The sequence below is a fragment of the Leiobunum rupestre genome, chromosome 1, assembly GCF_980474605.1.
Source record: "Leiobunum rupestre chromosome 1, qqLeiRupe1.1.hap1, whole genome shotgun sequence".
NCBI lineage: Eukaryota > Metazoa > Arthropoda > Arachnida > Opiliones > Sclerosomatidae > Leiobunum > Leiobunum rupestre.
Window position 1 is genome coordinate 67,971,869 of NC_143384.1, and position 15,833 is coordinate 67,987,701.

Below are 15,833 nucleotides of genomic sequence, written 5' to 3' on the forward strand. Positions count from 1 at the left end.
TAACGAATAAATTAATTTAACGAATAAATTAATTTAACGAATAAATTAATTTAACGAATAAATTAATTTAACGAATAAATTAATTTAACGAATAAATTAATTTAACGAATAAATTAATTTAACGAATAAATTAATTTAACGAATAAATTAATTTAACGAATAAATTAATTTAACGAATAAATTAATTTAACGAATAAATTAATTTAACGAATAAATTAATTTAACGAATAAATTAATTTAACGAATAAATTAATTTAACGAATAAATTAATTTAACGAATAAATTAATTTAACGAATAAATTAATTTAACGAATAAATTAATTTAACGAATAAATTAATTTAACGAATAAATTAATTTAACGAATAAATTAATTTAACGAATAAATTAATTTAACGAAAAAATTAATTTAACGAATAAATTAATTTAACGAATAAATTAATTTAACGAAAAAATTAATTTAACGAATAAATTAATTTAACGAATAAATTAATTTAACGAATAAATTAATTTAACGAATAAATTAATTTAACGAATAAATTAATTTAACGAATAAATTAATTTAACGAATAAATTAATTTAACGAATAAATTAATTTAACGAATAAATTAATTTAACGAATAAATTAATTTAACGAATAAATTAATTTAACGAATAAATTAATTTAACGAATAAATTAATTTAACGAATAAATTAATTTAACGAATAAATTAATTTAACGAATAAATTAATTTAACGAATAAATTAATTTAACGAATAAATTAATTTAACGAATAAATTAATTTAACGAATAAATTAATTTAACGAATAAATTAATTTAACGAATAAATTAATTTAACGAATAAATTAATTTAACGAATAAATTAATTTAACGAATAAATTAATTTAACGAATAAATTAATTTAACGAATAAATTAATTTAACGAATAAATTAATTTAACGAATAAATTAATTTAACGAATAAATTAATTTAACGAATAAATTAATTTAACGAAAAAATTAATTTAACGAATAAATTAATTTAACGAATAAATTAATTTAACGAATAAATTAATTTAACGAATAAATTAATTTAACGAATAAATTAATTTAACGAATAAAATAATTTAACGAATAAATTAATTTAACGAATAAATTAATTTAACGAATAAAATAATTTAACGAATAAATTAATTTAACGAATAAAATAATTTAACGAATAAAATAATTTAACGAATAAATTAATTTAACGAATAAATTAATTTAACGAAAAAATTAATTTAACGAAAAAATTAATTTAACGAAAAAATTAATTTAACGAATAAATTAATTTAACGAATAAATTAATTTAACGAAAAAATTAATTTAACGAATAAATTAATTTAACGAATAAATTAATTTAACGAATAAATTAATTTAACGAATAAATTAATTTAACGAATAAATTAATTTAACGAATAAATTAATTTAACGAATAAATTAATTTAACGAATAAATTAATTTAACGAATAAAATAATTTAACGAATAAATTAATTTAACGAATAAATTAATTTAACGAATAAAATAATTTAACGGATAAATTAATTTAACGAATAAAATAATTTAACGAATAAATTAATTTAACGAATAAATTAATTTAACGAATAAAATAATTTAACGAATAAATTAATTTAACGAATAAATTAATTTAACGAATAAATTAATTTGTTGGTGCATACGGCAACAAAATGTTACAAAACGATAGAATTTGAGCGTACAGCCACATAATGTAAATATGGATTAAAAAATAATTAGATCTATGGAGGAAAACCATGAATTACAAAATAGTGTGAAGTTAAACAGTTATATTTATAGTAAATTCGTTCTGAGTTCAAAATCACTTCTCCTTTTCGTTGCCTTAACAATCAAACCCTATACATGAGCAGATCGGAGCCAGCGCAAAATTAATTAACTCGCTACAAAACAGTTGGGTGGGCTCAGTTGTCAAGTCGAGTTCTTTAAAAATATTGCAATGGACTCAGTACTTTCTCTGTTGAGGTTACGCGCACGAACCAGCGAACATTATTCAATAGGCCTTTCCCAGGACATAAGAGTAAATTCGACGAAGCACCCTGTTTTTAAGCATAAACTGAACTGAACTTCTACGTATTTCGTGATGAATGATTTACATGGATAGGCCTATTATTATTGGGGGGGTGTATGGGGTTTTCATATGCATGTCCGTTTCATCTTTCTTAATGAGTAATTTATTTATTAATTTGTATTTAACGTCAGCTTTTATGAATGAAGCCGCAATAGGATTTATTGAAACTATCTATAAAGCAAATTGTGGTAAGTTAAAATTAGCTAACGGAGAGGGTCCGTGCAAACTGGCCGCCTCGGCGGATTGGGTAGCCTACTTTGGGGCGGCGGGCCTCCGTATGAGGGCACGGTGGTCCTGTTTCCCGGCCTTTTGGAGTCACACCGGGATCTTCGGTGCCAGCTGTGCCGGGTTACTTGGGCTGCTGTGGGCCCGTCGTTCCCCTTTAGGAGCTCTCTCCAAAGGGTTTGACTTTTTACCTCCGTAGGTAGGGTGTTGGCTGGAGTTGCTACAGCATCTACTCTTAATCCCACTGCTGTGTGTGAAGTGGGGATTGGTCCGCCCATTGCTGCACCTTCTGCTGGGTTGAGTGGCTCGCGTCTAAGCTGCGACCATCAGTAGTAGGGTTCTGATACCCATGCTGGATTTGTCACCTGTCCGGGCTGAGGGGACGCTATGATGGTATGGTCTCTGATAATAGGTACACCGGGCAATAAATTCTGACACACTATACATTTATATAGAATATAATATTTTTAACGCGTAATAGACAAGATTTTAAGGAAACACAATTTGCCACGTGTCAGAAAAAGTTTAGGATTGGAATATTAATTATAATTTCCTAGTTCAAGAATTAGTTTATCAAAATTCATTCTACTGTTTGCATTAGTACTCTGACAAATATAATATAAATTAATTTTTCACGAGAGACTTAATATTTGAATTGCGACTGATACTAACGCGAATTGAAAAAATTATTATACACGCAATGACCAAAAGAGGGATATTTTGGAATAAGCTTTTCGCTATAAAATCGGCCCAAAACCGGCCAAACTTTTCATACATACTATGAGCTGGTTCAGAAGGGCTAACAAAGGGTTTTATTTGGACCAGGTAGGGGTTTTTTTTTATAACACGTAGGGTTTTTGTTTGACCGTGTAGGGTTTTCGTTTGACCACGTAGGGTGTTAGTTGACAACGTACGGTGTTTGTTGACCGCGGAAGGGGGTGTTTGTTGACCAATTATGGGTTTATTCTAGATCTTCAAATATTTAATATTTGAACCTTTGGGTATCTCAACAACTTAATGCTATTTATTGTTGAAGTTTAATATAGATCTTAATCAAGTTTCCATTTGACCCTTAAAGGGGAATTTTCATCACCCTGAAATTGGTTAAAAACCATTTAAATGGATAGAGGACTTCCGAAAATGGTTTTACAAAAATTTCATGTTATTATTTACAGTATTTGATTTATTATTAACAACCATATTTCGAGTTTTATCCCCCCCCGACTCGAGAATCTCAGAACCGCTTGGTTGAACCTACTCACAGCGCCATCTCGTGAACGAAATATAATTTTCCCCGTTTTAATCGTTTTTCGGTCGAAACTGTCGTCTGCTACGACATTATCCTTGGCTATTTAACCGAGTTATATTCGTAGATTGTAGTTTATCGTGTTTTTAAAATGCCTTGCACGCCGCGCTTTCTCAAGTTTTTTGCCGCTTCAATGGGTGGTAGATAAAACCTAGGAAAGATATGAGACCAACCATTGAGGCTATTAGATGGAACCTTGAATGGTTTTAACGAAAGCCCCACGCGGAGGAAGTTAAATTTGTGGATGGATTAAAATAGAACCCATGATGGGGCTAGGTAAAACCTTAAAGGTGCTACGGAGGATTAACTAAGCACCTAGGTTGGAGTTACATAGATCTTTTTATAGTTGCAATATCACCTAAAAGGGTTGTTGATAAAACCGAAAGAAGATGTATGAAAAACTCCTGACGTACAAGATAAAAACCTTAAATGGAAGATAATCAAACCTCTGGCTGTGACAAATGAAACCTCAAAACAAGGGCCATACATAACACCTTTACGGGTTGAAAATAAGGGACGCATTGTAACCCGGCCACCTGAATTAAAGGCTTCAAAAGTCGCTTGATGACTTAGGCCTAAGGTGGTGCCTTGGGTATTAGCCTAGCGGATTATTATTAAAACCCTTTTTCCGGTTACATAACATAAGAGTGTAGGTGTTGAAGTATGTTTGGGGTTGAGAATATTTTCATGATCTAAGTTTCTTTTTAAACCCGTGGATTTCGGACTAGTATTTTGCTTTAGTCCCATTCGACCGAAGGCGGTTTTTGAGGTGTCTCATTCGACCGAATTCCGCCGAAACGTGCGGTTTTTATGTGTCCCATTCGACCGAACGCTGCTATATAAATTGGCTTTTGCTATGTTTTCAATTTAGTTACTGAAGTCATTTGCAATGGAGCGGATAGCTAATAAAGGAGGGTATTTATACATGAATAATAATTATTTATTCCGTCTTAATAAAAAGAAAGATACAAATTGCTATTTTTCTTGCCGAAACGCGATGTGTAAAGTAAAAACTGAAATAGTAAACTTAACCAACTCTAACCTAACCTAACCTAACCTAACCTAATCTAAACATGGATCTTCAATAGTACATACCTTATAAATAAAATACCAAATCACCCCGCCAATTGGGCTACATTTTAAAATTCTTACGGTCGAATGGGATTTCGGTCGAATGGGAATAAACGAGTATTTTAGTAAATAACCAGACGTAGGACGGTCAGAATACACACAATCCTTCTAATGTGTTAAGTTTGTTTGAGCTATTCACAGCAACCTGCAACGCCGGTATCACAAACAAAATATATCTACGGTCACACATATATACATATTTACACTTATTTGTTACTACTAGTCAGCCGTTGAGAGTCTCACTTATTTCTTCTGATTATACGACAAAGACTAGTTCGATCAGTTTCATACTTATTTGTTACTTCTGATCACACTTATCTCTTACTTCTGATCACACTTATCTCTTACTTCTGATCACACTTATCTCTTACTTCTGATCACACTTATCTCTTACTTCTGATCACACTTATTTGTTATTTCTGATCACACTTATTTGTTGTTTCTGATCACACTTATTTGTTCTATCTGATCACACTTATTTGTTACGTTGAGCGTCACACTTGAAAGCGCGGCGCACTCTGAACGGCCTTGAAACGCCAGAGGGAAACGGGCGCCTAGAGCGCTGCTCTATAAACACGCGGATTTACAATGTTGGAAATTTCGGGGGTCTGTATACGCTGCCCAAAAAACCTTACTTAAGGCTAGTTCCGGCTATTCTTTAATATCTGGGACAACAATAGTAGAACTGATGAAGACGAGGTTTTATTGTTTAATCTATACTAAGTAAAAAAGAATATTGATACATTTTGATATTCCGTAGGGTATACGAAGATACAATTATTATTTGTAGAAGAAACTAATGAGTTTTGTCAATATTCATATTATTACTACCTCAATATTATTGGTTTTTGGTGTTTTGAGCACGTAGAGCACGTGATGCACGTGCAATTTTTTGACAATTTTTTAGATTGTAGGCCAAAGTAGACGAATATTGGGAGATACCGTAGGCCTCGTAGGGTTTTGGCCTAAAAATTGAATTCGACTACGGTGCTTTATCAATCTGTGGCTGGTTGTGTATTATATATAAAAAAACTCGTAGCTTCTCTCGGCTTTATTGCTAAGAGTATTGCTGTTTTTGTTACGCTCTTGAGCACCTTGTGGGGTGTTCGGCTAAGCGAAAAGTATTGTATCTGCTAAGTTGCAGAACTTGCTTATTCGTCTTGCTGATAGCGAACAGAATTAATCGTACAATTTCGCACCTTATAGGCTATCCAAGTATACGGGACTGGGTGAATTAGGAGATTATAAGGGGGGGGACACTTAAATATACGATTTTACGTTGTCGGCGGAGCCACAAAGGCCAATTTGCAACAAAAGGGAGTAAGAAACCAAAACAGGGTAAACGTTGTCGGTGGAGCCATCGGAGTCCTTTTGCGGTTAGGTTAAGTTAAGTTAGGTTAGGTTAGGTTAGGTTACATACGCGCGCCGAAGGCGCGTAGGCACAGTTAAGTTAGGTTAGGTTAGGTTAGGTTAGGTTACATACGCGTGTAGGCACCATTAGGTTAGGTTAAAAATCTGTATTATATAAGGTTTTCCTTAATAACAACGTAGTTTTAGTTTGCAATTTTTTTAATTTTTGTAGAAAAATACAATATTTATTTTATACATTTTGTTGCTCTCACATTTGTTTGGATTATATTTATTATTACCGTTTTATCTTAGATTTTAAGTGACCGACTCGAAAAGAAGCTTAAAACTTACCCGAAACTAAACTGAAGACTTACCCGAAAAGAAGCTAAAAACTTACGCGAAAAGAAGCTAAAGACTAACCCGAAAAGAAGCTAAACACTTACCCGAAAAGAAGTTAAAGACTTCCCCGAAAAGAAGCTTGAAAACCAGCTCTGTTTGTTATTAGCAATTCGGATAAGCAAGTTCTGCAACTTAGCAAATACTATACTTTTCGCTTAGCCGAACGCTCCACAAGGTGCTTAGAGCGTAACAGATTTAACAATACTCTAAAGCCCCATTTTCATGCTCGCTGGTAGCGGATAAAAATCGTCAAAATTCGCTTCCGCCACTCGCCAGCGTGAAAATAAAGCTAAAATATCTGTTTGAAACAGATCGACGTGGAAAGTGAAAAAATGTGTAGCGGAAGCGGATTTTGTCGATTTTTACCCGCTACCAGTGAGCAGGAAAATGGGGCTTTAGCCTTAAGGCCGAGAGAAGCAACGGGTTTCCGTGGGAATTTTTTTTATATATATAATACACAACCAGCCACAGATTGATAAAGCACCGTAGTCGAATTCAATTTTTTAGGCCAAAACCCTACGAGGCCTACGGTATCTCCCAATATTCGTCTACTTTAGCCTACAATCTAAAAAATGGTCAAAAAATTGCACGTGCATCACGTGCTATACGTGCTCAAAACGCCAAAAACCAATAATATTGAGGTATTAATAATATGAATATTGACAAAACTCATTAGTTTCTTCTACGAATAATAATTGTATCTTCGTATACCCTACGGAATATCAAAATGTATCAATATTCTTTTTTACTTAGTATAGATTAAACAATGAAACCTCGTCTTCATCAGTTCTACTATTGTTGTCCCAGATATTAAAGAATCCCCCTAGTTCCCACTTGGCGAATTTTCGAGACAAATAAAATTTTCGCGCAACGAAAAAAGACGCGTTTTTTTTCGGTCGCTGGGGAAGTGGTTCTCAATTTAGCGCGAAAATTTAAAAACGCTGAAACCAACTCGTGCGGGTTTTTAGTAATGTTTTTGGCCTAACATAAAACATCAGTTCAAAATAAACCAAATGTATGTTCCTGTTGATAATTTCAATAAATAAACGATTCTATTCGTGAGATAATTACCTTTACTTCAGTATCTTGGCCAAGTTGGCTGAGCTGCTTTTCTAAAGACCTAGGCCTAAAGTCCCATTTTCATGCTCGCTGGTAGCGGATAAAAATCGTAAAAATTCGCTTCCGCCACTCGCAAGCGTGAAAATAAAGCTAAAATATCTGTTTGAAACAGATCGACGCGGAAAGTGAAAAAGTGTATAGCTGAAGCGGATTTTGACGATTTTTACCCACTACCAGCGAGCATGAAAATGGGGCTTAATAAGTGACGGACGGGAGCGGAATATATCGAGGGAACGCGTTTTCTGATTGGCTGAAGCTTTTTATCGCCAAGGTGTGGACGTCAAAAAATAGAACATTCGCTAGATACAGCGGAGACGCGACATTAGCGGCGAATTAAAAAAAATCGGAAATTTTATTCGTGAGCGTCAATTTTCAGTTCGAAAATTGTTTTTTTCTCTAAGTGGGAACTAGGCTTTAGAATTAAATTTCAGGAACATATTTCCAATTCTACCACAGCTATTCAAAAATATAACTTTCATGAAAATCGGACTTAATTTTAAAGAAGATATTAACCACACAAAGCCAAATTACCGGAAACGGTAAATTGGGCATATGCCCAACTTCTTGGGCTTCGATTTCAAAAATTTTTGAAAGGCTATCAATGGCGATGCATGTACATTCGAACGAGATATCATTAACTCTTCTAGCCCTAACCGTTGAAGAGATATGCGCGACACGGCGGCAACGGCTATACTGTACGTGAGACTAATACACACAAATCCTTAGGAGTGTGTGTAAAAATGGCGCGGAAAGCCGGAAATTAGTTGAGCCTAGGCTAGCAACTAGATAATTGATTTAACAAATTCTTTGGTGCACTTTTCAATAGAGACTACATTTTCATTTACTTTTAGTTCCATTTCAAAATTTACAGTACCTGTTTGTTTATCACTCTCGTTGCTCAATTTTAAATGTTCATTAATTAGTTAAACAAATTTTTTAAATTGATTGGTTAAAGACCGTTCTGTAGGGGCCCTTAAGCCTTTATTTAAGAATGGGTTTTGAAAAGTCATTTGCTCTTTATTAAAAATATCGCCGATAAAACGGTATCCCAGTGTTTTCCACTTGGGATGGTAAAATTGTAGGTCATAAAATGGATTGTAAAGAATGGGCAGTTTTAAAAATATATCGATTTCCGTTGGTTTTTTTAAACGTATAGGGCAAGTGTGCCAAAAGGTAAAGAGGTCATAGTAGTATTTTGACAAGTTTTCTAATTTTAACTTGATTCTTTCATGTAAATATTAAACTCAGTATTTCATAACTATACTAATTTGTTTCCTCAACATAAATGGTGTCGAAACCCGGGAACACGGGACTTTAGATACCTTTAACGAAAATTAGACGTGTTGAGAACATTTAGAAAGTTAGTTGAGTGAACGAGGAGAAGCTACAAAATGACGTCACTGGAACGAGCAATGGTGAAACGCGAAGCGAATCAACTGCAAGTGGAAAAATATATAGTTGATATTGAAAGGGAACTCAAAGAAGAAGATAATCTTAAACCGGACACGGCCGTACTCTCTCAACTTTACGATCAATTAGTTCGGCTGGAATCCAACCTCGTTAAGGTCAACGACATGATCAAGATGGAAATGCCGTTGGATCAGTTACAGGGAGACTTCACGAACTCTCTAAAACTGGCCGAAGAAATTGTCAAGGCGAAGACAAGCGTAACCAATTATTTGAAGAAGAAAAACAACGCTTCGGAAGGGCGTACAAGATCGGAACGAGACATCACGCCGAGAGGAATCACGACGAAACTACCGGAACTCGGCCTGAAAAAATTCGACGGATCAATCGAAAAGTGGCAAGACTTTTGGTGCAACTATGAAAACAGCATACATCGCGAGTATATACCACCATCAGATAAGTTTAATTATTTATATTCGCTGATGGAGGGTCAAGCGCTCGAGTGTATATCGAACTTAGCGCGTACAGACAACAATTACGATCACGGCGTCAAAATGCTGAAAGACAGATTTGGAAGAAAAGAGCTTTTGGTAAATCAGCATTATACGAAACTAACTAGTTTGCCACCAGTAAGGAGAGCCTCCGATATAGTTGGGCTTAGACGTCTGTGTGACACGATAGAAATTCAGATGAGGGGATTAGAATCGTTGGGGGTGGTAGCGGATAGCTTCGGAGATTTATTAGTTAGTATAGTTACGCGGCAAATACCGAAAGAGATAGCCCTAGACGTTAGTCGTAGAAAAAGGGATGGAATAGAACCCTGGAAAATTAGAGATTTGGTTGACGCGCTCGGGGAGGAAATAATAAGTAGATAAACAGTTATGTTTTATCTGGATGACAAGGAAGACGGGAAGCCTAGGGAAAGGCACAGGGAAAGAGAGCGGACTTCGGGTAGTGAGCACCAGGCCTACATTCGATAGTGGAGGGGCGGAAATTCTGCGTATTTTGCGGGAGGTCAAATCATAATTCCGAGAATTGTAAAAGGGTCGGCGAGGTAAAGGATAGGAGGGTACTCCTAAGAAAAAAAGGTCATGTTTATTTCGCTTAGGACAATATCACCTAGCTAGGGAATGTAAAAGTAAGGATGGGGGTAAAGTTTGCAAGGATTGCGGAGCCCCACATCATATCGCCGTTTGCGAGAAACCCGCTTCTGGAAACGACTCGCGGGGAAAAGAATCGGATGCCCCACAGTGGGAAGGGAAGGACAAGAATACGCGGAACGGGTCAAACAATGGAGGCACAGTCTCATGCACTGTAGCCACGGGGGGAGCGAGGGACCAACAACGAGTTATATTCCTACAAACAGCTGACATTCACGTGTCAAGAACGGAAGGCAGCGCGGTAACTGTCAGGGCAAGGTGCCTATTGGATAATGCTAGTCATAGATCCTACATAAGGGATGATATAGCGAAACGATTAAAATTAACTGTAGTGGGAAAGGATCAACTTACACTTTTCAAATTTAATGAACCTGGGAAGGTCATCGGAGTGGATAAGGTTAGGCTAACCGTTAAGAATTTGGGAGACCCTAAGAAATTCGCCATAATCGAAGCGTTGGTAACGCCAGAAATATGTGGGACAACCATTTCCGTACCATGGAAAGGGGCGGAATTTGAACTGAAAAAACGTGGATTGGAACTAGCTGACGTTAGCTCTATCATTGGGTCGGGTAACGATCAGATGGGAATTTCAATAGGCAGCGACTACTATTGGGATGTAGTTAGCATGAGGAAGGTTTAACAGCTAGGGCCAACCCTAGCGGCGGTTAAAACTTTATTTGGATGGACAGTCCAGGGGAGGGCGTTAGTAGACAAACAAAATGAAAACAAACCTATAGTTTCTATGGCAATATTAGCCGAATCCACCGAAGATAGTCTAGATAAGGATATCAGATCATACTTCGAGTTAGAATAACTTGGGATTAAGGAACAAGAAACAAAGGTAGACTCGGGGGACTCTGAAACCATCGAAGAGTTTAATAGGTCAATTAAGTTTGTGGAAGGGAGGTATCAGTTGGCTCTTCCCTGGAAGGCAAATACAGAAAAGCTGGGAAACAATTTGAAGGCAGCCACAAAACGTACGGAACAATTATTCCTTCGCCTAAGAAAAAGCCCTGAACTTTATGAGAACTATAAAGTGGTCATTCAAGAGCAAATTGATTTAGGGATTGTGCAAAGGATTCCAAATGAAGAGCTAGAAAGTCGGAATCTAATTTACTATCTCCCGCATCGGGAAGTTATACTGAAAAATGTTGAAACCACGAAGACCAGAGTGGTCTACGATGCATCCTCACATGAATATGGAATGCAATCACTTAACGATTGTTTGAAAACAGGACCGAATTTGAACCCGGAGATACTGGATTTGATAATAAAATTCAGGAGTGGTGAGATAACGTTCACAGCTGACATTGAAAAAGCTTTTTTACAAATTGCACTTGACCCAAGGAATCGCGACGCGGTTAGATTTTTATTTAACGCGACTACGATTAACGGAAAACTTGAACATTTTCGAATAACGCGGGTGACCTTCGGATTGGGACCAAGCCCATTTTTGTTGAACGCAACTGTCAAATACCACGTGGAGTCGCTCACGGAACAATATCCGGAAGCGTGTAAAATGATATTGGATAGAAAATACGTGGATGACGTGTTAGGAAACGCGAAGGACGTTAACGAAGCTACGAAACTATCGCAAGATTCGAGGGAAATATTTTCGAAAGCCAACATGAATTAAGGAAGGTTTGGGCAGAGGGTAATTTCAATCTTGGAGAAAACAAAACCACAGTAAAGGTATTAGGACTAGCCTGGGGCACTGAAAACGATTTTCTTTTTATTGACACGGAGTCAATAATCGACGAACCGCCGGATAAACCCATCACAAAAAGGCTTGTATTACACACAGTAGCGAAGATTTTCGACCCTCTAGTGTTTCTCACGCCATTCACCGTTCGAGGAAAACTTCTCACGCAAGAGCTCTGGGAAAAGGGACTTAACTGGGATGATCATCTGCCAGAAGACTTAGCTTCAAAATACAGAAAATGGCGAGATGATATTAAAAATGTACCCGAAATAAAAATGCCGAGGTATTATCTGCACGAGATGGGTGAAGATGACTCGATGGTCGCCGCAGAATTGGTCTGCTTTATAGACGCCAGCGAAAAGGCATTCTCCATTGTGGTGTACCTGCGTTACACTTGCAAGAGTGGAAACATTGGAACCACGATTGTCGCTTCGAAGTCGAGAGTCGCACCAGTGAAAAGGCTCAGTTTACCTCGATTAGAGCTCAAGGGAGCGTTGATTGGTGCCAGATTGGCTAACCACATTTGGAAGAAGGTTTTAGCAGGAGAAACTATTCAGTACGCCTCTTCACGGATTCAGCGATTGCCCTTGGATGGATTCAGCAATCGGCTAAGAACTTCAAACCATTCGTCAGCAATCGAGTCGTGGAGATACACTCATTAACAGAACCTCGAAGTTGGAGTGACGTGTCTGGAGATGAGAACCCCGCAGATTTCGCTACAAGGGGAAAAACGATTCAAGACCTCTTAAAATTGAGGATGTGGCGGGAAGGACCACACTGGCTCCGTCAGCCAGAACCGGATTGGGCAAAACCGAAGGTAACATACCAAAAATTCGTAGCAGGTGACCCAGAGCTAAGGCCGGAGAAGAAACAAGTCAATGACCCGCAGTCAAGTCGCGGAACGAAACATACCGCCGGAATTTTGGATTGGGCCAGATATGGAAACTTTAAAAGGTTACTGAGAATAATGGCTTGGATATCAAGGTTAGCCGTCAATAAAAGGGGCAGCGAGGTTAACGGTAATAGCTAGTGTAGGGAGCTGTTGGCTCGATCTCGTGGCATGCAGGGCTTGCCACCACCCTCCTACGCATTGTAACCCGGCCACCTGAATAAATGGCTTCAAAAGTCGCTTGATGACTTAGGCCTAAGGTGGTGCCTTGGGTATTAGCCTAGCTGATTATTATTATTATTATTATTATTATTATTATCATTCTGACAACGGAAGATTTGAACAAGGCGGAAATACTTCTGATTCGCCTGGTTCAAACTGAACAGTTTCCGGAGGAACTAGCTAATCTACAGAAAAAAGAAGCAATTAGTAAGGAATCCAAGCTTCACAACCTCGATCCAATCCTCGACAGCGACGGGCTGATAAGAGTAGGCGGACGCCTACAACAAGCAAGTTTTTCTTACTCGGAAAAAAATCGATGGATCCTACCGGCCAAGCACCGTCTGGCTAACCTTATCGTGGACCATTACCACGATAAAATCCTGCACGCCGGGGTTAATGGAACTCTAACCGAACTAAGAGAACGTTATTCGATTCTCAACGCGCGCCAGAAGGTAAAATCCAGATTAAAGAATTGCATAATTTGCAAAAGATTCCGAAGTCAACCAGGAAAAGCCATCACTGCTCCATTGCCTGCTGACCGCATCCAGCAAACTCCACCATTCCAGACAACGTTCCGCGTTTTCATCCGCTCGAAGACCTATCGGTACGAGCTATTAGTAAGTTTTTAAATTTCTTCAAATTTGTTTAGGGTTTAGCTTTATTATCCCTTTTCATTATGGACTTATCTACTTATTCACCAATTTTTCATCCTGTACAATGCAGTCCATAGGTGGTTCCTTTTAACTTAACATTACGTATATAATAATCTCCACCACTCTCCCCCTATTCGGCTTTCCGTTGCTATGCAACTCGTTTTGAAATTTTTAATATTTAGGCTTAGTTTCTCTATTCGGTGTTATAGTCGCAAGCCAGATTTCCCGCACGGTACTGACGAGTCCCAAATAGGACGAAACCGGTCTACCGTTGGATTTTCTGGCTATTTTATTTTATTTTATTTTATTTAATTATTCACTCGAAGATCTATTTGGTCCGAGTTTCGCGTTTTCATCCGCTCGAAGACCTATCGGTACGAGCTATTAGTAAGTTTTTAAATTTCTTCAAATTTGTTTAGGGTTTAGCTTTATTATCCCTTTTCATTATGGACTTATCTACTTATTCACCAATTTTTCATCCTGTACAATGCAGTCCATAGGTGGTTCCTTTTAACTTAACATAGACTTTATGGGACCACTTTACGTCCAGGATGGAAAAAACGTAAATAAGGTTTACGTCGCACTTTTCACGTGCGCGGTCACGCGCGCTCTTCATCTAGAACTGGTTACAGACATGTCAGCGGAGACTTTCTTACTCGCTTTCAAGAAATTCGTGGCCAGACGAGGGATACCTCGGATAATCTACTGCGAAAACGCCCGCACATTTAAAAGGGTATACAGATCAAGATTTGGCTGAAACCTACGAAGCCTTTAGGAGCCCAGAAGTGAAGAATTATCTCGCTAACTGTAGAATCATCTGGAAATATATAGCGGAGAGAGCTGCCTGGTGGGGTGGATTTTGGGAGAAAATGGTCCGTACGAGCAAAATGACTTTAAAGAAGACCTTAAGCAAGGCTTCGTTGACCAAGGAACAAATGGATACGCTTCTCGCAGAAGTCGAGGCTACGATTAACTCCAGACCTTTGAGAAACGTCTACGGTGAAACCAATGAACCCTCACCACTGACGCCTGGACACTTTTTGACTGGAGGCAGGCTCACGACCCTGCCATCAACAATCATCCACGAGCCAGAAAACCACAGAAGTGCCAGAGACGAGTTGACGAAAAGGTACAAGCCCCATAAAATCTTACTGGATAGATTTTGGAACCGATGGCGCAAGGATTACATATTGGAGCTACGTTCAGCGCGTGAGAGAAAGGGAGTCGCTGGGGGACCAAGGTTCAAGGTCGGCGATATAGCCCTAATAAATGACAAGGTTCCGCGTATTTTGTGGAAAACGGGAATTATTGAAGAATTGTTTAACGGCCGCGATGGTGTCGTGCGGTCGTGCAACCTTAGATTACCGAATCGAAATGTAATCAAAAGACCGATTCAGTTGGTGTACCCGCTGGAAGTCATCAACGAAGAAGAACATTAATGAACTTTCAGTACATTGGGGGGAGTGTTGCGAAAAGTTGGGAAACTAACGTATTTGGGGGATTCAAAAAGACTGTCAATCAGGGCACGGTTAAGAAGAGAAACCAAGGTTTGGGGAAAAACCCGTCCTGGAGATGAAAAATTTCTAAAGTGTGTGTGAAGACTCTGGGATTTCCATCCCCCCCCCAACTTGCTTGACCAAAGAAAAAGACGGACAAAATTTAGTTGTTGGTGTGCAGTCGAAAGGAAAGTGAGCTCGTACGGAAAGAGCGGACTGGTCCCACAGTGGACATTTTTATAATTCATTTAACCTAACTCGAAATACATTTGTAACTTTGATTCTTTCATGTAAATATTAAACTCAGTTTTTCATAACTATCCTAATTTGTTTCCTCAACAATTGCAACAATAAATATAATTATATTAGGTATGTTTTTTATAGAAAAGCGATCCAGAACAAGATTATGATAAATAACTTTAACGATGCATCGAAGGCAGAAACGATTTCAAAATAAATAAACAATAAATATTTACGATTATTATTTATATATTCTTTATTAAAATATCTAATAACAAGTATACCTTAGTGATGTAATACATATTATAAAAAAAATTATATACACTGACGTATATTTATGTATTGATAAATTTATAATAAAATTTAAACATTAAAAAAATAAGTTTTGTTTTCATTTATCCGGTTCGCAATAT

General features: G+C 37.1%; 2 protein-coding genes across 2 annotated transcripts; both read left to right on the forward strand.

Annotated features, from left to right (window-relative positions):
* Positions 1-9,042: 9,042 nt before the first annotated feature.
* LOC149966197 (uncharacterized) lies at positions 9,043-11,854 on the forward strand. Its single transcript, XM_090167485.1, has 3 exons — positions 9,043-9,805; positions 10,167-10,852; positions 11,045-11,854. Exons 1-3 carry the CDS (start codon positions 9,043-9,045, stop codon positions 11,852-11,854), a joined length of 2,259 nt encoding a protein of 752 aa, XP_090023611.1.
* Positions 11,855-14,571: 2,717 nt separating this feature from the next.
* Positions 14,572-15,123, forward strand: LOC149966198 (uncharacterized). The gene has a single exon (XM_090167486.1). It carries the CDS (start codon positions 14,572-14,574, stop codon positions 15,121-15,123), a length of 552 nt encoding a protein of 183 aa, XP_090023612.1.
* Positions 15,124-15,833: the final 710 nt, after the last annotated feature.

Coding starts and splice junctions, on each gene's coding strand:
- LOC149966197 (XM_090167485.1), top strand. CDS start 9,043: ATGACGTCACTGGAACGAGCAATGGTGAAACGCGAAGCGAATCAACTG. Junction 9,806..10,166: donor CTTCGGAGATTTATTAGTTA/GTATAGTTACGC, acceptor TATTTCGCTTAG/GACAATATCACCTAGCTAGG. Junction 10,853..11,044: donor ATGTAGTTAGCATGAGGAAG/GTTTAACAGCTA, acceptor CTTGGGATTAAG/GAACAAGAAACAAAGGTAGA.
- LOC149966198 (XM_090167486.1), top strand. CDS start 14,572: ATGACTTTAAAGAAGACCTTAAGCAAGGCTTCGTTGACCAAGGAACAA.